General features: G+C 42.0%; 1 protein-coding gene across 1 annotated transcript; it reads right to left on the bottom strand.

The window, feature by feature from the left end:
- LOC145406286 (uncharacterized) lies at positions 1–25953 on the bottom strand. Its single transcript, XM_080277444.1, has 4 exons — positions 25732–25953; positions 21778–21903; positions 2358–2515; positions 1–1372 (listed from the first exon to the last, which is right to left on the bottom strand). Exons 1-4 carry the CDS (start codon positions 25846–25848, stop codon positions 157–159), a joined length of 1617 nt encoding a protein of 538 aa, XP_080133570.1. The 5' UTR covers positions 25849–25953; the 3' UTR covers positions 1–156.
- Positions 25954–27608: the final 1655 nt, after the last annotated feature.

Here is a 27608-nt window from a genome sequence, read left to right as displayed (position 1 = left end):
TTATTCAAACTATATACTTCTTCAAATGTATGAAGTACAGCACATTATTATCACCTATGAGTTCAGTGGAGATCACAATTTCAAATTTTCTGACATATCATGTTTAGAGTATGTTGAATATGGTGTGATAAATGTAAGTTTCTTTTACAATGCTGGCTAACATACACTACCATGAAGTAAAGTGAGTAATGTTTTCACACAAGACAACCAAGATTCAAATTCTTGTAACATTTTACGAAATTTTTGTTCTTTCAATCCATAATGAAATGTCTTTAGGTGAGTATACTCATCTACACTCATCTCATGACCTGATATATGTGCCTGAAGATTTTTGCAGCCATCCTTATCAACAATCCAGCTGCAATGTGACCTCCTTTTAGGGGTTGGAAATACAGAAACCCAAGCATTATAGAATGCACTGGCTGAATCACTCATGAGGAGGTCTGTCTCAAAATTGCCTATCCTATCTTTCAGAGCATGGAAGAAAGTTGTTAATGCACACGAGTCTTCCTTGTTAGATATCAGCCAAGCAGCTGGTAAAATTTCCCCCATGCCATCAATAACCATGACAACAATGAGAAAATAATCATACTGACTTATTTCATGGAGGCTATCAATACACACACAGTTCTTGCCATATTTCAGAAACATGTCCTTCTGAAATTCAGTCTGGATTCCAATAAGAATATCATTTGTTTCATGCATATCTGATTCAACACCTTGGCCCTTGTAGTATAAAATAGGATTAAATTTTTGTGAACTCATTTCTTTTACTAGTAGTGTTACTCTACTGGAATTATCTTGTTGTCTGTCTTTGACATCTACAGTTAGCCGATTAAGACGATGCTTAATATTATGCACATCTTTGCGGACAATATAGGAGTCCCTCTCTGATGCCTGGGTACTGCAACGTACATCATCTAATATTGCTTCAATTTTGACACCTTTAGCTAGATTAGAGGCAACTCGTCTTTGCATTGCATCTGAAAGGCGCAAGTGAGCAAACTCGCATGGGTGAGTGTGTTCCAGACAATATTCAGCACTTCCTCTCCCAGTAGTCCTGTTTAACACAAACTTAATGAAAGCTGGGCAAGTAGCACCAAGTTTGGAGGAACCTTGTCTCTTGATATTTCTTTTACCTTCACCTTTGGCTATAAAAGACCCAGATCTATTACAATAATAATACTGCACAACAGCATTTTCCCTCTGACGAGGTCCACAATGCTGAACAAAATACGCTTTAGTTCTTTTCTCTTCTTCCTTCTTCCAAGTCACAAATTCTGCCTCAGTAGCAAAGTCTTGGGTCAAAAGAGGGAACCTCCTTTCATGTTGGTTCTCATAGTGTTTTATGAGATCCATTACCCTGGAACACCTGTCGATGAAATCAAGTTTTAGAATCGGCTGTATATTCATTTTACTCCTTTAGTCCCAATGAATCTGGAGACATGTTTCATAGCTTATTCTTGGCAACAAGAGATGATTATATTTGAATAGGCAGAGGGTTCATTAACTCCTTCACAACTAGAGGTGGATCATAATTTAAATAAAGTCATCTGGTGATAGCATTATTAAAAAAAGTATAGCATCAGTCTGAATGCATTAATGACTTACCTGTTCCTACACTTAAAATACACAGACACACATGCACAGATGCCCACACATCCGGCAAGTACATACAGTACAGTAATTAAACAATATGAAACTTTAATATAGCCTACTGTACTTACACTCAATGCTGTGCATGTATGATACAATTTTATTAGAAGTAATCACTCCTAGACCCATATTATTGTTACTGTAAATCCATCCATCCATCTATCCATCATCCAATTCTATGTCGTCCCATAAGGAGTGTAGAAGCCCAGGCCTAGGCAAGATGGTCCTGACATTTATGATGAGTGACCAGCCTCACTCATCCCTGAGTGGCATTACGTGAGCAATAAACCCCAACCACCCTCTGGATATAAACCTACAATGGCTCAATCCGATTGGAGCACCTTAACTACCCACTAAACCAACCAGGTGCCATAATTTGGTTATGTAGTTACCATCCAGTGTAGTGAATGGTTTCCGGGTATACAGGACCATTTGGCTTGTCACTCTGTGTAGAGTCACCCATAGGCAGAAGGAAGAAGAAAGAATGACGGAAAGAGAGACAGAAGAGGGAGTGTAAAGTCACCTGTAGGAAGAAGGAAGAGGAAAGAATGAAGGAAAGAAAGACAGAAGAGGAAGGAAGAGAGGAAAATTTCACCAAGTATTTTCTGGTATAGCAACAGACACATTTTCTAGCTATGGTACAAACCAAAAACTGGCAGGATGACAATAAACTGTCCAGAACAGGAACTCAATAAACTAACCTAAATGTGCAGTCAACACACTGAAGAGAATTTTTGTTTCTGTTCTCTTCCATAACAACACCAGGATGTTTCCTCTTCTTATGTTTCCACAGTGCTTGCCTTGTTGACAGCTGGATCTTGCACACAGGACATTCATATATATTCTTCTTTGTTTTAATCTGTTACAGATACACATGATTAATAAATCAAAATTCCCAACCTAAAGTATCATCATCATCATCATCAACCGGACCTCCTTTCCCACCCTAGGGCAGGGTGAGGAGTAGCAACGTCCAGACAGCCCAAGTTTGCCCAAACCAATGGGCCACACTTTCATTAACTCATCATTCAAGCCCCCGGAATCCTGGCTCTATATGATATGCCAAAAACACTCACCACATTCTGTAGCTTCACATAGACGTATCCGACAGAGTCAATCCGGATGCTATCACGTTAAAAATGGGTGCCAAATCCCTGATCATGCACTTCTTCTCACAACACTCATCCAGCTAGCTCGATCTCTTGTCAGTCCCCTAGCCTTATGGACTTCCATACCTACGTGTCAAGTGGGGTTGGTGGAGGATTAGTGCCCCTCTCTGTAAAACAATTAACTCTAAGCCCTGGGCCACCCCGTTTGGGATACATGGTGTCTGGTAATGAATGAATGAATGAAAATACCTCTCTTCCTCACACACTCATCCGCCCTATCCCTCCACCTTCTCCTTGGCCTATCTCACCTCCTCTCTCCTTCAAATTCACTCAGATATACCTTTTTCACCACTCTATTGTTATCCATTCTTTCCACATGACCATACTATCTCAGTACACACTCTTCGACCCTGGTGTCCATATACTTCCTCACTCCATATCTTTTGTGAATCACACTAGTTCATATTCCATCCACTCTCTGTACTCCACATACATTCCTCAGCAGTCCCATCTCCACTGCTCTCACTCCTGACTTTTCATTTTCATGCCACACCATAGTCTCACATCCATATGTTAAAGTTGGCACTAACACTCCTTCATGTAAGCCATGTGCAGCTGCAGCACTCAAGCCTTTGTTTCTTATCAAGGACTTCATAGCACTAGCTACCCTCCTTCCTTCTGTCACTCTACTTTCCATTTCTTTTGCACATTATTCTGTCTTTTCTATCACAGTACCCAGGTATTTGAACTCTCACCAATTCCAGTCTCTCTCCATTCACTGTAACATCAAACTGGGAATCACCTCTCTCAATAACCATCACTTTACTCTTTTCTACATATACTCTTAAGGCATGATGCTCACAGACATCAGTAAAACTCTGCACTAGTCTACCAAGTTCTTGTCCAGTATTTGCACGCAGTACTCATCATCAGCATACAACAAATTTGAGATATTCCATCCACCATCATTCATTATCAATGCCATCCCTCTCTCCATTATTTGTGTTTTTACTTCTCCCATCACCCCATCCATATGCATATTGAACAACCATGGGGACATCACACAACCTTGTTGCACACCCACACCAATCATCAACTATTCACTTAAATACACTTGCTTCACTACCACCATAAAAGCTCTTGATGGCACCTAGCAGCTTACCATCTACACCGTTCATGTGCAGAACCTTCTATAATCCTTCTCTGTCTACTTTGTCGTATGTTTTTTCCAGATCCATGAATGCCATAAACATCTTATAGTCCTTCTCACAAGCCTTCTCCACTATCTGTCTTCCTGCAAATATTTGATCCACACATCCTCTCCCACTCCTAAAGCCACCCTGTTCATCATTCACTAGGATTTCTGATATCTCTCTTACTTTCTCTTTAATAATTCTTCTATACACCTACCCTACCACACTCAACTGACTTATTCCACGATACTTCTTCCACTCACATCATTCACCTTCATTTCTGTACAGGGGTACAATCACAGCCTTTTTCCACTCTGCTGGCACAGTTTCACTCATCCATGTTTTCTTACATATCTGCAACAAGCACTTCATTCCACTCTCTCTACTACTCTTAATCATCTCTGCATACACCTCATCAACCCCAGCTAACCCCAGCTGCTTTCCCATTTTTCAGATGCTTCACAGCGTTCTTCACCTGTGTGAGTGTTACGTTTCCTGGCACTGCATTCCTTCTCTGCACATTCCCCAAACCAATCATGTTTACAGCAGCTCTGCCCTCTCTATTCCCATTCAACAGGCTTTCAAAATATTCTTTCCATCTGGTCCTTACTTCATCCCCATGGGTTAATAATCTACCATTTACATCCTTCACACTTTCACATTTCCTTCCACTGTCACATCTACATTTCTGCACCTCTTTCCAGAATAACTTCCTATTTTCTGAGTAATTTGCATTCATTATTCTTCCTAGATCATCACTATCTCCTTCTTTCCCTCTTCACTAGTCTCTTTCCATGCTTTTTGCTCTCAATATATTCAGTTTCTATTTCAATGGAACCCTGTCCTGTAACCACTCTAGCCACTTCTTCCTCTTTTCCTCCACTGCTCTTTTAACCTCTTCATCCCACCATGCCATACCTTTCTTCTTTGTTGTTACTCTTGCAACACCACACACTGCTTTATCATTGCTAACTAAGCAATCCCTATATGCATTCCACAGGCTGTCCGGATCCATTTCATTCCAATTCACTGATTCTAACTCCTCCCCTACTTTTGTCCTGTATTCATCTGCCATTTCTTTGATCCTCAGCTTCTCGACTTTCAGTCTTTCTCCCTGACTGCTCCTCTCCCTCCTGGTCCACCTAAAGTAGCATCTTAGAATTCCCAGCCTAAGGTAGCATCTTAATACTGTGAACAGTATTATTATCAAAACTACTCAGATTTATCAAAACTGCTCTGATTTCAGGCTGATCCTGAAGGAGGTTATCTGATTTTTACCCTTTCCGTAAAACAGGTAATTTTTGCAGACTGACACTTTTTTGACGAACAATACAATAATCCCTTCAGTATGAAGATAAGGGCAGGGTTGGAAATTGCCTATACTGTACTGATATTTGCTGATTATACTGTTCTGTTACATGAACATAAGTGAGAGCTATAAAACTTGGTGAATGAGTTTGGAGGTGTGTGTGTAAATAACAATATCTGAAAGTGACTGTAGATAAGAGTAAAGTTATGGTCTTCGAGATAAATAAAGTCACAGAGTGCACAGTGGGGATGAATGGTCAGGAAATGGAGAATGTTTATCTATTTAATGGCCAGAAGCCATAATCACCTAAGAGATGGCTGTTTGACTATAAGTTAGTTGTTTTATGGGGAGTGGTACTAACCCTCCACCAACCCACTTGCTGACATGTAGGGAACATGTATGGACTGGTTATATTGTTACCATCCAGCACTGTAAATAGGTTTCTGGCTTACAGGAAATCATTAGGCTTGTCACTCAGTGTAAAGCCACCTGAAAGAAAAAAAAAAGGGGGGGGCAGGAAAGATAAGAAAAATACGAAGAGAGGAAGGCAGGCACAGAAAAAGAATGATAGAGGTGAAGGAAGACGTAAGCAGCACTAGAAAAAGTGAGTGGCTTCATCTTTTCTCGTCTTCACTTATCACTCTACCTATACAGTATATTTAAATGCACTTGCAGTTCTCCACAGAAACATGGAGAATGTAAGTGCATTTTAATACATACATTGGTAAAGTGATAAGAGAAGACTTGAGAGCAGAAGATGAAGTGGAAGAAAGTGTAAAGAAGGGAACAAAGGTTGTAGGCTGACTGGGGGCAGTGATGAGCAACATGGAAGTGGGCATGGAAAAAAAGAAGTTTTTGCACAACAGCATTGTTGACCTCACTCAAATATACAAGAGTGATCTTGGGATTCTGTTGCAAGAAAAAAAAATCAAGAGTAAGAGGTGTGAAAATTAAGTGTCTGAAAGTAACATGTAAATATATACTGAGTGACAAACAAATGAGGAAGTTTAGAAGCACTGTTGTGTTGATGTGGATGTGGTGAACGGTATCAGAATTACCCTGAGATAGCTTGGCCACATGGAGATACTGGAATGTGAAACTTCCGAGCAGAGAGGATGTGAGTGAGGTAAGGGAAGACCAAGGATGAGGTGGAGAGGAATATAAGTGAGGGTAGTATGAGCTGGAGGAAGGGTAGCCTGATGGTGGAAGACTGTGTTACTTGGAAATTCTTTGTTTGCAGCCGCCCATTCAGGGATTAATATTTGGGCTATAGATAGCCAACAGACAGAGTCAGATCAATGGGTGTATAATGGCAGGCCTGTTACAGTGCCAAGGCACATTTGGTGGGTGTCCCTGTGGCTGTCTTGGCAGGGTGCCCCAAAGTCGCTGCCACAGCCACTGGTCACAGCTTGTGGGCAATGGGTCCCAGGTCCCATGCCTGGACCTGGGACTGTGAGGATGGGTGGGGCCAGTAGTATGTCTCTACCCATTATTTATTTACCAGTTACGACAAAGAAAGAAATTAAAACCAAGTCTGAGGAAACCAAATCATCCAAGGGGTAAGTGGCATCATGGAATGTGGGAAGTTTGAGGGGTAGAGCAAGGGAAGTAGCTGAGGCACTGAGTAGGAGGTGGATGAATGTGGGATGTGTGCAGGAAGTCAGGTATAGGGGAGGATCAGCTAGAATGATTGTCGGGAGGGAGGGATGTTACAAGTTGTTTTGGCAGGGTAGGGCAGATGGATATGATGATGTGGGTGTGTTGATTAAGGAGAATCGGGTGGAATATGTTATGAATGTAACTAGAATCAGTGAAAGGATAATAGTAGTGAAAATTATGTTCAGTGGGATAATGTTTGCATTTATATTGGCATATGCTCCACAGGCAGGCATGGATAACATTGAGAAGGATACAGTAGATTCTTGGATGACTTAATACATGTAGTAAGTGGTATGAGGGATGATGAGATTGTAGTTTGGGGAGGGGACTTAAATGGTCATGTAGGTGAAGCAGCTCAAGGATATGAAAGGGTAGATGGGGGATGTGCATATGGTATTAGGAATGATCAAGGGGAAAGGTTGCTTGAGTTTGGGTGGGCAATGAACTTGATTGTGTGCAACACTCATTTTAGGAAAAGAGAGAGTAGTCTGATTACATACGAGTCTGGGGGGGGAAATGGCACCCAGATAGACTACTTGCTGGTCAGAGGGGCTGATAGGAGGTTAGTGAGGGATGTTACAGTTATAGGGAGCGAGGAGTGTGTGCAGCAACACAAGTTGTTGATATGTGACGTGGTGCTGAAGGAGCAGGTGATGAAAAAGAAGACCTATGCACCTAGGAGGAAATATGGAAGTTGAAAAACCAAGGAGTAGGGGATGCCTTCTATAGCAAGAAGGGAGATGTTGATGGAAGTGTTCATGAACAGTACAGAGCCCTCATGAACAACCTCTTGAGAGTTGCTGATTCAGTGTGAGGATGGACAAGGCCCCCCCCCCCCCAAGACATATTGTAATTTGGTGGTGGGATGAGGATGTAGAAGCTGCAGTTAACCCTCTCATACAAGAAGGCTCCTAAAAAAATCCAACCTCTCGCACTTTTATGACGCAGGTTGCCCCCACGTGAAATCCAACCACTTGCACTTTTTTACTCAGGTTACGTCCAACCACATAGGTTGTGGTAATTTTTTGCCAAAATTTTCAGTCGTGTCATTCAACTTTCTCCCCTGCCTTTATGTATAACTATATTGTTATAAAATTGCTACATGTTAGAAATTAATAAATAATCATCCTAATGAATGAAAAAAAAGAAAAGAAAAGAGGAAATATATTACCATATTTTATCATTCACTCATTTATTCAATGCTGATTTTCTCACAGATATATAAACATTTCATCAATGATTAATGAGAGAAAGTTGTAGAGATTCAACAAGCACTGACAAAATGTTTATATATCTACATCAGTATTTAATAAATGAGTGAATGAAAAAATACGGTAATATATATATATATTTTTTTTCTTTCATTAGGAAGATCATTTATTCATTTATAACAGGTAGTAATTTAAGAAAAGTACAGTTACAAATACGATCATGGGAATGAAATGCTTGGAAATATTTTAAGATGTTGAGCCAGCCACAACCAGAGCGGCCGGGTGTGGTCAAAGACTTTAAGGCATTTGTTCCGTAAGCCATAAAAACTTTCTGATTAAGCCAGAAGTGTCATTTTTCAACGAAAATCATCGAAAATAAATTCTCAACAACTTTCTCTCAACAAACACTGACAAAATGTTTATATATCTGTGAGAAATCAGCATTGAATATATGAGTGAATGATCAAATATGGTAATTTATTTTCTCTCTCTCTCTTTTTTCATTCATTAGGAAGATCATTTATTCATAACATGTAGCAATTTCATAACAATATACTTATAAACAAGGGCAGAGGAGAAAGTTGAATGAAAACAATTTCCGACACAACGCACACTGCTGAGTGAGAGGTGTGTAGCGCGTAAGGACTGGGCCAGCCCGTGGGAGTCATGCAGTACTTGGAAGCAGTTTGGCACAGGCTGCATCGAAGGAGTTTGAGAGGGTTAAGGAGAAAAGAAGGCTTTTCCGGGAACGGAAAAAGGGCGATAACAGAGAAGAATACTTGGCTGCTAAGTGTATGGCTAGAAAAGAGGTTTACAAGGCAAAGTTTGAGTCTCACAGACTTTCACTTGATGACCTAAATAGTATGGAAGGGAAGAAAATAATATTTAAGGTGGCAAATCAGCTGAAGAGGGGGAATAGGGATATCATAAGTGAGCAGTGCATGAAGAATGATGATAGAAAGATAGTGGTGAACAGAGAGGACATTAAAGATGCCTGGAGAGAGCATTACAACCAGTTGCTGAATGAGGAGTTTGACTGGGACAGGGAAGGTTTGGTGCCTGCAAATCCAGTGTTTGGTCCTACGCCTTTGATTGATGCTGCAGGGCAATAGGCACGATGCATGGGGAGGGCAGCAGGTGTGTCTGGGTTGACTGCTGAAATGTTGAAACCCTCACATGATATGGGGGTGGGGTTAGTCAATGACATCATAAATATGATTATATATCAGTGTGTTGTCCCTGAAGACTGGCTAAAGAGCGTAACTGTGAAAAAAGGGAAGGGTGATGCTCTGGAAAGAGGAAACTAGAGGCACAAAGCTTTTGGACCAAATAATAAAGGTAATGGACAGAGTTCTAGAAGATATGATTAGAGAAAGAGTGAATATTGATGAGATGAAGTTTGGGTTTATACCAAGCAAAGGGATCACTGATGCCATATTTACTGCCAACAGCTTCAGGTAATATTTAAAGGAAAGAAAAAGGAACTGTACAGTACTTTGTTTTTATTGATTTGGAGATGGCCTTTGACAAAGTCCCTAGAGAGGCGGTGAAGTGGGCAATAAGAAAGCTTGGGACTGAGGAGTGGCTGGTTAAGGTGGTTATGGCTATGTTTGTGGGTGCTCGCACCCAGGTAAGAAGGAATGGAGATTTGAGTTATGAGTTTTCCGTGAATGTTGGTGTGCATCAGGTGTCAGTCTTGAACCCCCTGTTGTTTATCATGGTACTTGAGGCCCTCTCACGTGACTTCAGAAATGGACTCCCATGGGAGATGTGTACACTGATGATATAGTGTTGATTGCAGAGAATGAAAGAGAGGAAGAGGAAAGATTTAGGAAGTGGAGAGATGGTATGGGGAACAAGGGCTTAAGAGTAAAGGCATATAAGACAAATGTGATTATATCTAGGGCTGGTGGCGGTACTGTACTGTCACAGAAGAGGGAAAGTGGCTATGTGCAAATTGCCACAAGGGCGTGGGAAGTAATTCCATCTTGTACAGTGTTTGTGATGTATGGGTGCATAAGAGATGAAAAGGTATTAGAGGTAGACTGCGAGATACTGCTGATTTCATGTGTGTGGTGTGTCGGGGAAAGCATGTGGAGACTGTCAGGCATGAAAGGAATGAACTTGCTGGTGCGTCTCTTGGGTGTGTGGAAAAGTTTTGTTATTTGGGAGACATGTTATGTGCTGGAGGTGGGGCTGGAGCTAGCTGTGTGGCTAGGGTAAGAAGTGGTTGGAAAAAGTTCAGGGAGATGTTGCCTCTCTTGACACTGAGAGGGCTCTTCCTCCATGTTAAGGGATCTTTGTATGCAGCATGTGTTACGAATATAATGTTATGTGGTTGTGAGATCTGGGCAGTAAAGGAAAAGGATATTCGCAGGCTCAAACGTACAGAAATGACAATGATTATGTGATCCAGAGTGCGAGGCCTGGGGAAGCCAGGCTTACGATAGAAGAGTTGAGAGGTAGGACAGGCCTGGAGTGTACTTATGTTGTGATGAGGAGAGGTGGACTGAGGTGGTTTGGGCATGTGGAGAGGATGGGGGATGATTACTGGGTGCAGAAAGTGAGAAGTGCTAACATTAGGGGTAGGGTTGCAAGAGGTATACCGAAAAAGACCTGGGATGAGGCCATCAGGATAAGGGACTGAATAGGGAGGTTACTAGAGATCGAGCAGCATAGCGAGCTGCCATTAGATGACCAATACCGACACATGCGAGCATGTTGGGGCCTTCAAAAACGAAATGAAACAAAATGAACTCTTTGCAGTAAAGGATTTATAAAGTACACTCATACCCCGTTATCTGATGCACTGATAACCAATGCATCGCTACACTGAACACAAAAAACAGAGGAACATTCCTACGATCAGAACAATTTCAATGTCTGTCGCCTCGATAATCTGACACCCCTCCTCTCCCAAGGTTCGAAACAAAGCTCTCCCGATCCTCCCATCCTCCCTCCATCCCCTCTCTTGTCCCCTCCCCCCATCCCTCATCCATCCCCCCTCTTCCCCCCCATCTCTTGTCCCTCCTCCATCCCCCACCACACTCAGCATTGCCAGGCATGTCCTCCTGCCCTGCCCCACCCCTGGTTGTCCCTCTCCATGTCCCCACCCTCCCCCACCCCTGCCTGGCAAATTGGAATCCCAACAACCTGGAAAAAGAGGCCACTGCTGGCCAGGTAACTTAATGTAAAATGCAAAAGTGGGGTCAACTTGAAATATTCTCTGTTATACAATTTCTGTGTTACTTTACTGAAAATAGGATACTTACAGATTTATCTACATACTGTATACTACTGGGGAAAAAATGGTTTCTTTATCAAATTATAATAGAAATGGAAGGTTGTCATTTGCGTCTATCTCAGTTCAGGGACAGTTTACATGCGATTGTTAATATGCTGCCTGAGTGCTGATCACTGTCATGTTTTCAGGTGCTGGTTGTGCATCTGTAAGGATAAATGGTAAATGGGTATAACGAAATTGTATCTTACATAACAAATGAAGGAAATATGGTACAGTCAATCCTCCTAAAATGCGTGTTCATAAAGCACGGATTCGTAAATCACGGCTAAGTGGCCGTCAAACTGCTGGCAACCTGAAATCGCTGTTAAGTTACGAAAATCATGGACCTACACACCCAAGTGGGCCTTTTCCGAGGAGAACCGTAAATCGCGGCATTCAAACTGAAAATCACGACCCAACAACCAGCTAGTGACATAGTGGACATAATTACTGAGAAGGCTGATGATGCCGAGGCTGTTGTGGAGGCTGTTATAGAAGATGATGAGCACTTGGGAAAGGCAGACCAACCGTGAAGTGAGTGAAGTGAATGTGCAGGAAAGTGGTGGGCCTTCTATGAAGGAGCTCAGTGATTTCCTTGTTTACATAGGCTTGGTCCAGGAGACTGTGAAATCCACTGGACGTAATGAGGAAAGGTGTAGTGAGATTATTGGTTACCTAGGAAAAGCTTTGCATTTTTACAAGGACTTGCATAATCGGAGACTTAATGAGAGACATCAGGAACTCATCACCCACTATTCTGCCCGGGGAAGGGCAGAAGCTGAGCCTGAACCACAGCCTGGTCCTTCACACACTAATGACATGGATGACGTAGCATCGTCATCTCAGAAGCAGACTTTTAGGGCTTCCTAAGGAAGGCAGAGGAGCTAGAGATGGGAGAACAGCATGAGGGAGCACCCCCACCTCATGCTGAGAGGTTCTCAGTTCTTCCCAACACCAACCCACTCCATTCACTTAAGCAATTTCATCATAGGATTAAGGTGAGATCCCTTAACATTGCTTATTCTATTTAATACATAACCTGAATATTCTTAGATTTGTATGTTTGTGTTTGATGGTGCCTAGATAGGTGTAGGTAGGGTGCTTTGGGGGCGGGTTGGCCAAAGTCCAGACCCAAATTAATTTTTCACATAAGAGCTATTATTCATAAATCACAGAATTCGTAAATCATGGCAGTGGTCCAGACCCAAATTGCTGCAGTTTATGAGGACTGACTGTACTTAAACAGTCAAAGATCGTATGTACCCACTGAGTTCCAGTGGAGGCACTTTCTCATGGGCAGCGTCATGTAGTTTGTGTGCCCGCCGCCAGGGGCCCAGGGTGGTGGTGATGATGTGTATACACCACACCTGACACCCGTGCCTTTTGAAATCAGCAGATGAATTCGGAAAATATTGTGCCATGGTCCACTGCGCAGCTATAATATATGCAGAAAAATAGACTGTAGCAGAAATTAGACGTTTTCTTAAAGCAAGAGGAATACCATGCCTTTACAAATTTGGGTCACTGATCTTGGCCCCATAAGATGTCAGCCGTACAATTTTACTATTATTAAGTGTACAATGGATAAAATAATGTCAGGATTTGGCAAATGAAAGATTATGATCTTTGGAAACTGTGTGATAAATTTTTCCAACAACTGAGATTCATAACACTTGGTAAAAATGTGCTGAATGCAAACACACACAATAAGCTTTCATGGCTTTTAGTAAACTCTATGGAGAACTCTTCAGCATAAGTCTTAGTTAGTGCATCAGAAAAATATCTAAGATGACTATAATACTGGTATAATGCTTTATGCATGGGTAATAATCCGGACAGGAATTTTTTTTAAAGAAGGTACACCAAATCTGAGCAGGTAGTGACCCTACACTATTTATTGATCTGGTGAACACTGGCAACTTTCAGGAGATTGTGGGGGCTCTAATTGCCAGCTGCCTGCCTGGCTCTGTGTGTGTGTGTGTGTGTGTGTGTGTGTGTGTGTGTGTGTGTGTGTGTGTGTGTGTGTGTGTGTGTGTGTGTGAGTGAGTGAGTGAGTGAGTGAGTGAGTGAGTGAGTGAGTGAGTGAGTGAGTGAGTGAGTGAGCGAGAGTGGTGAGTTGGTGAGTGAGTGAGAGTGGTGAGTGAGTGCGTGGTGAGAGAGAATGGTGGGTAAGTGAGTGAGAGTGGTGTGTGAATAAGAGTGGTGGGTGAGTGTGTAAGAAAGTGAGAGTGGTCAGTGAGCAAGTGACAATGCTAAGTGAGTGAGCGTGGCGAGTGAGCAAGTGTGATGAGTGGGTGAGTGTGGTAAGTGACAGAGTGGCGAGTGAGTGAGAGTGGTGAGTGAAAGTGAGACTTGGGGGGGGAGGCTGTAGGGCAGTTTGGCTTTATCTCTTTCCCTGTACCCCCCTCCCTCCCCCATCCCCCTTGTCTCCCTTTTCCATCACTGCTTGTCTCCCTCCCCATCCCCCCTGCCCTCCCACCACCCCCACTTGGTGCGTTGCCAGCTGCCTGCCTGGCTGTCACTATCAGCTGCCTCATGATGCATCTCAGCAAGACCTACCCTCCTGCATGTTGATGTTGGCTTTATACACAGGTTTTATTCGCCCCTGTGTGGAGTACGACTCTCGTGTGGGAAGGCTCCCCACATACAGCTCTTCTCAACAAGGTGGAGTCAAAGGCTTTTCGTCTCATTAACTCTCCTCCTCTTACTGGCTCCCTTCAACCTCTGTTTCTTCGCCGCACTGTTGGATCTTTATCTCTTTTCTATCGCAACTTCAATGGTAACTGCACCTCTGAACTGTCTGCTTGCATCTGTTCACCTCTACAACGGGTGCATAGCACCCATCTAGCAACAAGCTCTCATCCCTTTTCTGTCCAACTCTCTAATGCCCTGAGTTAACTGTTACTCCTAGTCATTCATTTATGCAACAGGTCAACTCTGGAACTGTCTCCCTCTGTCTGTATTTCCTACTTCCTATGATCTCCAGTCTTTCAAACACTGTGTCCAGGCATCTCGAAATGAACGGATCTTGAATTTGGCTCTCTTTTGTATTGTTTTTGTTTTTTCTTGGAAGGAATGGTTTGTGGGTTCCTGGCCTTTGGTTCCTTCTTAAAAAAAAAAAAAAAAAAAAAGTTGTTTCTGTGTCAGTCTCTACTGACCGAGTAAGGTATATGAGAGTTTGGGTTTGGGTCTGGAATGCATCTCTGGCTTTTCTTCAGTATCTTATGGGAAAAATTGCTTCGGATATGATATCCGACATACTCACGTACTCACTGACCGAACACTCCTACTGGTACACAACCCTGCTGGATATCAGGGTACAGGTGTATCTAGTTACATCAACTTATTAAGTACAATTGCCACTGACTTATAGTGTACATGTAAGGATTTTCATTCATAAATGAAAACTTTCTAATCCACAGCTTCAACATGGAAGCCCACACACGTACCTACCACACTGATTGATGACTGTGCTGAAGAGGGATGCCTGGCAGGTCCACTGCCCAGTTAAACAACAAACATTCTCCCATTTTCTTCCCTATCCCTTGAATGAAGGATGGTGGACAGCAGAAGGGCCACTTCAGCCTGTGGCTTGCCATGTTAAACCCTGAGATAAGCCTGTGGCAACAGTAATCCTGGCTGTACATGACTGTAGCTATGAAACTTTAAGGATGTATATAATTGTCATTAAAAAATTCCTTCTGCTGATACTTTGATCTTAACTGGTGGTACTGCAGAACATATGGTATTGGCAGGTAATGTCACAAATAATCTTACATGACAAGGTTGTTGGTACTATGATGGCCTTGATATGGAACAGGGGCTTGAGTGTTGCAGCTGTACAAGGCTTACATGAAGGAGTGTTAGTGCCAACATATATATGTAAGACTATAGTATAGCATGAAAATGAAAAGTCAAGAGTGACAGCAGTGGAGATGAGACTGCTGAGGAATGTATGTGAGATACAGAGAGTGGATAGGATACGAAATAATGTGATTCGTGAAAGATGCGGAATGAGGAAGTCTGTGGACATTATAATCAAAGAGAGTGTACTGAGATGGTATGGTCATGTGAAGTGAATGGATAAAAATAGAGTGCTGAAAAAGGTATATCTGAGTAACTTTGAAGGAGGGGGGAGGCAAGGTAGACCAAGTAGAAGGTGGAGTGATATGGTGGGTGAGTGTGTGAGGAAGAGAGGTATGGAAGTCAGTGAGGCTAGGGGACTGACAAGAGATCAAGCTGGCTGGATGAACATTGTGAGAAGAAATGCATGATCGGGGATTTGACACCCCTTTCAACGTGACAGCGTCTGGACTGACTCCATCGGATACATTTATGTGAAGCTGTGTAACGAGGTGAATGTTTTTGGTGTATCAGATAGGGCCAGGATTCCAGGGCTTGAATGATGAGTGAATAGAAGCATGGCCCATTGGACTGGGCAAACTTGGGCTATCTGGATGTTGCTACTCCTCACCCTGTCCTAGGGTGGGAAAGGAGGTCCAGATGATGATAATGATAATAATGATGATGATGATGATGATGATGATGATGATGATGATGATCTATCTATCTCTCTATTGCCAGATGCCTTAATCCCGTATGGAGTAGCCACAAACAAATCGCTTCCACGTCGCCATGTCCCCTGCCATTTCAATGCCCTGCTCCCAATTCACACACCCCTCTCTCATATACCTCTCCACCCCATCCCTCCATCTCATCCTCAGCCTCCCCCTCCCTCTCCCCCCCTCCACCTCATTCACATACACACTCCTCCTCAGTCTCTCACCCTTCATCCTCTCCAAATGGCCAAACCACCTCAGTGTGTTCCTCCTAACGCTTCCTATCACATCCACATCCACACCACAACGCTCCTTTATATCCTCATTTGTCAGCCTGTCTCTCCATGTGACTCCACAGGCTCCTCTTAAATAATTCATTTCCACTGCTCTCGCTCTTGACTTGTGTCCTTCCAACAACGTCCACGCTTCACTTCCATACAGTAGAGTTGGTATCACAATATTGTCATGTAGTAACTTTTTCACTTCGATGCTCACTTCCCTGTTTCTTATCACTGCTTTCAAAGAACCAGCAACCTTTCTTCCTTGTTGTACCCTTTCAAGTACTTCACCCTCCAAACTTCCATCCTTTCTCATCACACTACCCAAGTACTTAAACGTACTCACATTTTCCATTTCCTCACCATCCAACCTCACTATACATTCATTGACTTCACCTCTTTCAAAGACCATCACTTTACTCTTCCCTACATTCACCTTTAGATTCCATTTCTTACACACTCTCCAAAACTCATCCACCAAACCTTGCAGCTCTCCTTCGTCTTCACTCAACAACACAGTATCATCTGCAAACAACAGTACAGGGAGTTTCCAAACACTACCCTCTGTCACCAGGGCCACTCCAACATCCACTACCCTACCTTGTACCTCTTTTATTACCCCATCCATGAACAGATTGAACAAACATGGAGACATGGCACATCCCTGTCTCAACTCAACCTTCAAAGAGAAAAATTCACTCAGTTCACCATCCACACGCACTGCAGCCTTAGCACCATCATACATACTCTTCACAGCATTCAACAACTTTCCACCTACTCCATATATTCTTAATACTTTCCACAATCCTTGTCTATCCACCCTGTCATATGCTTTCTCCAAATCCATGAAAGCCGCATACAACTTCTTTCCCTTCTCTAGAAACTTTTCCACTAAAGATCTAAGAATGAATATCTGATCTACACAACCTCTTCCCTACCTAAAGCCTCCCTGTTCTTCTCCAACTAATTCCTCTGTTCTTTCCCCAACTCTGTCAATAAGTATCCTACCATACACTTTTCCTATCACACTAAGAAGACAAATGCCCCTATAATTACCACACACTTCTTTTTCCCCTTTCCCTTTGTACAAGGGAATAATTATACCTGACTTCCAATCCTCCAGGACTCTACCTTCCTCCCAGGCCAATCTGCACATCTTCCACATCCATTCTACTACTATCTCTCCCCCATGCTTCAGCATTTCACCACACACTCCATCAATTCCTGGGGCTTTCCCCAATTGGACTTTCTTCATTGCTTCCACAGCTTCTATCCTACTGATTTCTTCCTGTCTTCTCACCTCCCTCCTTCTCCCAGCCATTCCCCAGCCACTTATACTTGCATTACTTCCATTCTCTATGTTCAACAATTCCTTAAAGTGTTCTCTCCATCTACTCACTTTTTCTCCCTTCCCCACTAGTAATCTACCATTTTTATCTTTCACTCCCCTGCTAACTTCACTGCCACCCAGTCTGACTCTCTTTACCTCTTTCCAGAACATTTTCTTACAGTCCCTCCACTTTACACTCAAATTCCTTCCAAATTCCTCATCCACTCTCTTCTTACTCTCTCTTACTAATCTTTTCACCTCTCTCTTCCTTTCTACATATAACTCTCTCTTCCGCCTCTCAACTTCTTCCATGCCTCTATTTCTCATCCATTCATTGTATGCTTTCTTCTTTTGTGCCACAGCCTGTCTCACCTCTTCATTCCACCATGCTGTTCCTTGCACCCCCCCCTCCGTCTTCTTTTCACCCCACACACCACCTCACACGCTGCACATATTTCTTTTGTGAATATCCTGCACACACCTTCCACTTCCCCCATCTGCTCCAATTCATATTTACCCAATCGTTCCTCGCCTTCTCTCTTATATTCTTCCTTTTTCTCATCCTCTTGTAACCCTTCCACTCTCCTTGCAACTACTCCTCCTTCCCATCCTTCCCTTCTTCTGTTTCTCCCTCTTACTTGGATCTTGATTCTGGCCACCACCAAGTAGTGGTCAGAAAGTCCACTCCCCCAACCTCTATAAGCTCTTGCATCCATTACACATCTTTGCATCCTTTCATCCACACACACATAATCAATCCCTGCCTTCCTTTCATTCAGTTCACCACCCACCCTTCTCATCACTCGCCATGTATACCTGTGGATTATTTTGTGCCTGAAGAGGGTATTGGCTATCACCAACCCCCTCCCAGCACAAATGTCCACTAACGCACTGCCATTCTCATCTATCTCAGCAGGCACACCCCACTCACCAACTATTCCCTCCACCTTCACATGATGATGACAAGTGCTAATGGGGTTTGAGGAAAATCTCAACTCTGACAAGGCTTGGAGATTGGCAATGCTTTGCTATCATCACTGTTACAGGTACCTTATCTCACTGAATTATAAATGATGTGGGTACAATACAGGGACAGTAATACAAAAGTATAACAGTAGCTGAAGCTATCAACAGAATGCTCTCTCTACGAGGAAACATATCCAATCACCTAAAAGTTCTGATTCTCCCTCCCAGGCAAACCATCCACATCAATTCTTTTTCCTTTTTTGAAACATTATACAAACACATGTGGAAAAGAATTACTCTGCAGCCTGATGGGGAATATCTGTTGTCCTGCACATACACACAGGTACTTCATCCAAACATCTCTATCCTCTGTCAATTCAGCTTTCTCAACTTCCATCATGTACCTCAATTCCTGACACATACCTTAATCATATCCAACCCTTTAAGCTGCTACCCTAAAAAAAAAAAAAAAAGTGATCACGTGGTCATTGAGTTCCAGATGTTAATAGGAAACATTGAGCCAAGAGACGAGCTTCATAGACAGGGAAGATACAACTTTGGCAAAGCAAATTTTACAGGATTGAGAAACTTTTTTGAAAATGCGGATTGGAGAAAATTCAGAGAAACAAGAGAGATACAGAGGAAGTGGGATATCTTTCTAGACCTCTATAATTTGGGAGTGGAAAAATTTGTACCAAGAGTAAGAGGGAAAGAAAACAGGAAAAAGGAGTGGTTTAATAGAAGGTGTATGATAGCCAAAAAAAAAGAGAGATAAGGCGTGGAACAATTGGAGAAAGAGAGGTAACGACAGAACAAAGGAAGAATATAAAAGAACAAGAAACGAATACACAAGAATACGTAGGGAAGAAGAAAGGAATTTTGAAAAAGGTATAATTGACAAATGCAAGGATGAACCCAAACTGTTTTATAGATTTGTTAATGGCAAACTGAAACAAAAGGAAGGAATCACCAAGCTGAAAGTAGATGGAGAGGTCTTTAAGGATGCGGCAATGCAAGCAGAAATAATGAACAAACGTTTCCAGTCAGTTTTCACTAAAGAAAAGGAGCTTGTGGAAGGGGAGGGAGTGATTAGAAATGTTCCGGTGATGAAAGATATAAAAGTGGAGGTGCAGGAAGTGTATAAATTACTGGAAACTCAAGATGTAAGGAAAGCCCCAGGACCTGATGGAATTTCTAATTGGGTACTGAAGGAATGCAGAGAACAACTGGCGGATAAAATTCACAGCTTAATTGTATGCTCACTGGAAGAGGGGAAAGTGCCAAAAGAATGGAAGAGGGCAAATGTGGTACCAATTTACAAGGGAGGAAATAGGGAAGAACCCCTGAATTATAGACCAGTGTCTCTAACCAGCATGGTCGCAAAATTGTGTGAGAGAATCCTGAAAGACAGATGGATAAAATATCTGGAAGAGATGAATATTTTGGCTGAATGTCAGTTTGGATTCAGAAGTGGAAGGTCATGTGTTTCAAATTTGTTGAGCTTTTACTCAAGAGCGATTGATGTGGTACAGGAGAGAGATGGTTGGGTGGATTGTGTGTACTTAGACCTAGAGAAGGCCTTTGACAAGGTACCTCATAAGAGACTAATGTGGAAACTAGAATATATAGGAGGACTAAAGGGGAAACTTCTGGAATGGATGAGAGACTTTTTGAGAGACAGACAAATGAGGACAGTAATAAAGGAAAAGATGTCTGGATGGAGGGAAGTAGCAAGTGGAGTCCCTCAAGGTTCAGTGTTGGCGCCAGTAATGTTCCTGATTTACGTAAATGATATGGTAGATGGAGTGAACAGTTATGCGAGTCTGTTTGCTGATGATGTAAAGATCTTGAGGAAGATAGAGGTTGAGGAGGATTGTAAAATACTGCAGGAGGATTTGGATAGGATACACAATTGGAGCCAGACGTGGGAAATGAAATTTAATGTAAAGAAATGTAAAATATTGGAAATGGGTAAAAGTACCAGGAGACCATCACTGAATTATTTTTTGGGTAATGAATTAATCACAAAAAGGAGAGAAGAGAAAGATTTGGGAGTGCTGGTCCAAGATAGTTTGTCACCAGAAAAGCACATTAACAAGATAGTTGGACAGACTTATAAGCTCTTGACTAACATAAGAGTAGCATTTCATTATATGGATGAGGAAATGATGAAAAAATTGATAGTGGCCATGATCCGCCCCAGGTTAGAATATGCAGCGGTAGTGTGGTCCCCACACAAAAAGAAAGATATAAACAAGATTGAGAGAATACAAAGAACAGCAACCAAGATGGTCCCCAGTCTGACAGACCTGTCATACAGAGAGAGACTGGAAAAACTGGATTTGCCTTCGTTAGAGGAAAGGAGAAAGAGGGGAGACATGATTGCGGTGTTCAGGACCATGGTGGGAGTAGATAAAATTGACAAAGAAGATCTGTTTGTATGGGATAAGAGAGCAACAAGAGGACATGGAATGAAATTGAAAAAGTCAAGCTGCTTGAAGGATATCAAGAAATATAGCTTTCCTTACAGAAGTATAGACTTATGGAATAGCCTGGACAAAGAGATCGTCCAGTCTAAAAACTTAAACGAGTTTAAAGTTAAATTCGACTTATTGAGAAACAGCGACGGAAACCCACGAGCATAGTACATTCCGTGTATATCACAATTAGGTATATTCTTAAATATTTAGAACGACTCAGACAAAGAGGTGGTGCATGAGAAAAACATTCATGTGTGTAAAGGTAGACTTGATAAATGTGGATATGGAGACAGGACAACACGAGCATTGCTCAATTCCTGTATACTACAAATAGGTAAATACAAATAGGTAAATACATATATACTTTCCAACATCATACTCATCCATTTTCTTTACATGATCATACCACCTAACTATACTGGCTTCTAACTTTTAAATGGTAGAACTTCTCATCCAGTATATTCCTCAAATTTCTATATTTTTAATCATATCCAACTTATGCAAAGCATATACATTACTCAACAGTTTCATTGTTCACTGTATTCACTAGACATTTCAGACTCATTCCAGCACCAGCACATAAGTCACATGCCCATACATTAAGAATCTTGGGACTAGACAAGACAATGTAACATTTCACTGACAAAACAAGAAAGGTGGAAAAATATAATGCTTATGATATTTTTTCCCTATCTTGCAATAAGTTACTGTTATACAAAATCTATTTACATAATCTTATCTCACCATTACTAATGGCACAAGATCTTCATCTTTGATCAGTGGAGAGCAACCATCATGGACACTCTGCGTTGCTGTATGTGGCTGATCTTCATGGATCCTCATCCTCTTGAAATGTATTTGATGAGTACCCTAAAAAGCAACAAGTACTGTATTACTAATAATGGTCAACTCAGATTATATACAGTAACAGTTGATTCAAAATTTACTGTGAACTCTCTTTTGTAGTACAAATACAGAAAAGAATGTACTAGGCATTAAAATGGGTACAACATACAGTACAGTACTTTTTGTAAGAACAGTAGGATCTCACCAATAACGACTTTGACAATAACGTTTTCGGCAATAACGGTACATTAGAAGAGATACCCAGTTTCTATAATAACGTTTGGATTCACCTGAATAACGGTTACTTTGCAAATGCCAAGTTGTTATACTGCAAATGTGTCCATAACAAGATGAAGAATGAAACAGACAAACAAGAAGAGATGAAAGAAATCACCGAAAATGTGAGCAGTAGTGAGGAGATGGAGGATCCTCCCCTCGCTACCTCCTGATACGCCCGCTGCCGTCCCCTCCACCTCCACTGCCCTACCTGACTCACAATCTGCCTTCCCCTCCACTTCCACAACCCCACATGACTCACCTGCTCCACCTGGCATACCTGCAACCCCCAGCATAATGACTGTTGCTGCATTTTGGAAGAAATATAACATTCAACAGGCCATACATTTCTTCTTCAATGCCTGGAATAGTACAACACTGGCAACCATTAAACATGCCTGGTCCGCACTCCAGCCACAACTACAGTCTGCTGTGACAGAGAGAGAAAGCAGCCATCAGAATTAATGACTAATGATTGGACTAGTAAATCAGATTTCAAGAAAATACCAGAAACAGTATTATGATCAAGTGAATGCCTTCCATCAGTCACTCCTCACTTACTTTCTTTCACAAAGCTTGCCAGCCAAGGAAGAACAACAGAGAAGGATTGCGTAGATGATGACATTGGGGACTTTCCTGAAGATTCTGACTTTATGGGGTTTGATGAAGTGTTGATGGAAGTGGGTGACCCTGGCATAAGAGGCATGAATGGAGACAAGGCCAGCAAGGGGTCGGGGATACACTGCAGTAGCCTCCATGCACAGGCCTTGAAGCAATCATCATACCAAACAACTTGTAACTCCTTTAAGGTGAGTTTTATATTACTCATGATGATTTAATAACTAAGCTCATTATTGCAGCTAAAAGAAAGTAGTGACAGGAGGGCTCCAGGTGGGAAAACTGGATAAAATTCCTGGAGTGGAGGCACCAATAAACCCTTTATACATGTATTTTAATGTCACGCAAATAACGTTCTTATTAATAACAGTGTTTTTCTGGCACCAATTAGACGTTATTGGCGAGATCCTACTGTATGATTACTTAGGGTACACAAAGGCTAGGCCTATGCTAAATAAATTAGGATGTTAATTTGTGGTAGGTGAGGGTGCTCACCATCCACTCACTTGATGTAGTGCCACTCTCAGGTGTCTGCCCTTTCCTCTCCTGCGTCCTTCTTTCCTTCCATCCTCTTCTGTCTTTCTTTCCTTCATTCTTTCCTCTTCCTTCTGCCTACTGGTGACTCTACACTCCCCCTTCTGTCTTTCGTTCCTTCATTCTTTCCTCTTCCTTCTGCCTGTGGGTGACTCTACACTGAGTGACAAGCCAAATGGTTTCCTGTACACCAGGAAACGATTTACTGCGCTGGGTAGTAACCATATAACCAAATTAAGGCGCCTGTTGGTTTAGTGGGTAATTAAGGCGCTCCAATCGGATTGAGCCGGTGAAGGTTTATATCCAAGGGGTGGTTGGAGATTATTGCTCATGTGATCCCATTCAGGGATGAGTGAGGCTGGTCACTCTCATCTTAAATGTCAGGACCATCTTGCCTTGCCCCAGGCTCCTACACTCCTCATGGGGTGAAGTAGGACTGGATGATGGATGGATGGATGAAATTTTTACCAAAATGAATAAGATTTTTATTATCGTATTTCATTTCACCTGTAATATTTACACAGTACTGGTATCTTCTCTAGGAAATAAACAGTGCTTTACCTCTGCAACAGTGAATGCATAGAAACAAATGTACAAAAAATTATGCAAATGCTTAGGATGAAAATGGAAGGGAGCTAAAAAATGGAAGGATATTGCTATGGAATGATTACAACGCTATTTTATTATTTTACTCTGGACTAATTTTGCACCCTGCCATGCCAGAATTCTAGTTTTCTAGTCTTTCATGGACACATTCCCAGTGGAATGGAAATTCCACAATCTGTCTGACCAATGTCCTTCTTATATTTTCCCTTGTTTTTACACCATACATGAATAAGCTCTGTCTTTAAACTATAAAAGTAAATAGAGGAACATGCAAAATTTACGTATCATTTCATTTTGTTTAGAAAGACTCCAATGTGCTTGCATGCATCGGCCCTGGTTACCTAATGGCAGCTCTCCATGCTACTCGATCTCTGGCAGTGCAGCCCCCCTGTTCAGTCTCTTATCTTTAAGGTCACACTCTATGACCTCGTCCCAGGTCTGGCCTTCCTCTCACAACCCTACCCCTGACATTCACACTTCTTACCCTCGGCACCCAACTGTCATTCTCTGTTCTCTGAACATGTTCAAACCATCTTAATCTATCTCTCCTTATCACCACACCAACATATTCCAGTCCCATTCTTCCTCTCAACTCTTCAGTCATAATTGTAGCCTCCCATGCCTTGCATTCAAGAGTGCATTTCACATTCACCTAATCATTGTCATTTCTGTGTTAAAGTCTATGAATATCCTTCCTTTACTGCACAGGTCTTGCTACTACACAGTATGACACTCTTAACACATACCACATACAAAGATCCCTTAGCAAGGAGGAAGAGCCCTCTCAATGTCAGGAGTCAACAGCTCCCTGAACTTCCTCCAACCACTCCTTACCCTTAGCCACAGAGATAGCTCCGGCCTCATCTCCAGCACGTAACATGTCCCCAAAAAAACAAAACTTTTCCATACACTCAAGAGACCCTGCAGTAAGATCAAGCCTTTCATAACTGACAATTGCTACATGCTCTCCCTGATACACCACACACAAGATATCAGCATTATATTGCAGTCTACTTCTAATACCACTACATCTCCGATGCACCCACTTGTCACAAATACTGCATAAGATGGAATTACTTCCCACACCCTTGTGGCAAACTGAATATGGCCACACTCTCTCTGCTCTGACAGTACAGTACCATTATCAGCCACAGATATCATCACTTTTGTGTTATCTGCATTTACTCTCAAACCTCTGTGCCCCATTCCATCTCTCCATTTCCTGTATTTTTCTTCCACCTCCTTTTCACTGTTTGCAATCAACACCAAGTCATTGGCATACATCTCCCATGGGAGTCCATTTCTGGAGTTAAGAAACAGAGCTTCAAGCACCAAGACAAACAAGAAGGGGCTCAAGATGCAAAACAACATTCATAGAAAACTCATCACTCAAAGCTCCATTCACTCTCACCTGGGTGCAAGCACTCGTATACAGAACCATAACCACTCTAACCAGCCACTCTTTGATCCCAAGCTTTCTCACTGCCAACTTCACCACCTCCTTTGGGACTCTATCAAAGGTCTTCTCCAATTCAACAAAATCAACATACAGCTCCCTTTTTTAACTTGTTAATATAAATCTTCAGCTGCCTCTCAGAGATTTGAACCTACACACAGCACATGACAATCAACTCAACTTGGATCCTTAGACTACTGTTCCAGATCACCAAGCGTTTTGCTAACTAGGCAATTCTGAGAGTATACCAGTATTAGAAAATAATCTAGCTAACAACCACTGAACATGGAGAAAATCATGTAAATCAAACTATCCTGCTAGACACACCACTTTGTTACAAAATATAAACAACATAATCTAACCAGTCCTTCAACTTGGGTATACATATCATCCTTCTGCCTCTTGTAAACAGTATCAAGTGCGAGGTACTGATGGTCTTCTCCAATAACCTGTGAGTGTGAGGCTCCAGTGGGATCCATATTCTTATGTGGTACAATCCTGAAAGTTGGAATGAAAATTTTTATTATTGTCTAGTGTTCAGTACTACACAGCATGAATTATAACTAAAGGGCTATGGTGAATCAACAAAGACTATAAGCAAGGGTAACTGCCTATGCCATAATACAGCAGTTAAGCCAAAGTCTATGAGAGAGAGAGAGAGAGAGAGAGAGAGAGAGAGAAAAAAAAAAGGCAAATTTCCTCAGACCCATAAACAGGCCACCCCTCATAGAATCTCTTGGACTAATTTGACTAATTTTTGTTTCTCCTCTACCACTATCAGCACCACCACTAAACTGGCTGGCTCTCGTTACCTAATCTTAACAAAGCTTTATCGTCATAAACTCTCAACAGTACAAAAAAAATCTATCACTTTATCTATTGCAAGATGGTATAGCCTAATCCCGTAAGAGGTGCACATCTATCTATCTATTGCCTGACGCCATAATCCCGTAAGGGGTGGACATTTGACTTTGAGATATTTATTTTACAGGGAGGGGCACTAACCCTCCACCAACCCACTTGCTGACACGTAGGGAGCACGTATGGTTTGGTTAGCCTATATGGTTACCACCCAGTGTTGTAAATGGTTTCTTGGCTGACAGGAAACCATTTGGCTTGTCACTCAATGTAAAGCCACCTGTAAAGGAAAGAAATGCAATAAGAAGTGACAGGAAAGATTGGAGAAATAGGAAGAGAGGAGGGCAGGCACAGAAAAAGAATGATAAAGTCTAAGGGAGAAGTAGGCAGCACACATCAGGTGAGTGGATGATGGTCACCACCACCTCCAGATACCAAAAAGTAGCCCAAAAGCTCCATTAATGGTTTAAAAATTGCCCCCAAAACATACTCTGTAAATCCTCAAAGTTTAGATTGGAAAATAAGTACCCAGTACTGATAATCATGGAAACAGCAACATATACATTACAGTAAACTATACCTTGTAGCATATCATTAATAAAGGCTCCAACATGCTTGCATGCATCAGCCTTAGTTGCCTACTGAAGGCTTTCCACACTCCTCAGTCTCTGGCAGCCTGCCTATTCAGTACCTTATCCCTGAGGTCACACTCTACGACCACATCCACAGTCGGTCTTTTTCAGTCTGCCACTCACGACCGTACCCGACATTCATACTTCACACTTTCCGCACCCATCTCTCAACCTCCATCCTCTCCAAATCCCCCAAACATCTCAACGTGTCCCATCTCATCATATCACTAATGCACTCCAGTCCCATCCTTCCTCTCAGCACTTCAATCTTAAACTCATATTCAAAGACACACTACAGTACACATCCATCTAATCACTGTCATTTCTGTACATTTGAGCCTATGACTATCCTCTTCCTTTACTGCTCTGCTCTCACTACCATGCAACATTACACTCCTAACACATGCCACACACAAAGATCCCTATGCATGGAGGAAGAAGCCTCTCAGTGTCAGGAGAGGCAACAGCTCCTTGAACTTCTTCCAACCACTACTTACCCTAGCTTCAAAGCTAGCTCCAGCCCTATCTCCAGACAGACAGTATGGCTACATATATCTGTATTGCTAATTTAATATTTATGCAAAGTTTCAGGGTAGCAAGGCAAGTTGACAATTTCAAGAAAAAGCACTTTTCCTAACTTTAATATATTTGTGTGAAGTTAGATTTCTTGGTGGTAAGTGGGGATGCCCATCATCCACCCACTTAGTGTAAACCTGGTGATACTCTGTTTTTAGGGTACCGTAGCTCTA

This window comes from Coenobita brevimanus, chromosome 70 (assembly GCF_032717465.1).
Source record: "Coenobita brevimanus isolate Jiangsu-jjx chromosome 70, ASM3271746v2, whole genome shotgun sequence".
Lineage (NCBI taxonomy): Eukaryota > Metazoa > Arthropoda > Malacostraca > Decapoda > Coenobitidae > Coenobita > Coenobita brevimanus.
This window is presented reverse-complemented; position numbering and strand designations above follow the sequence as displayed.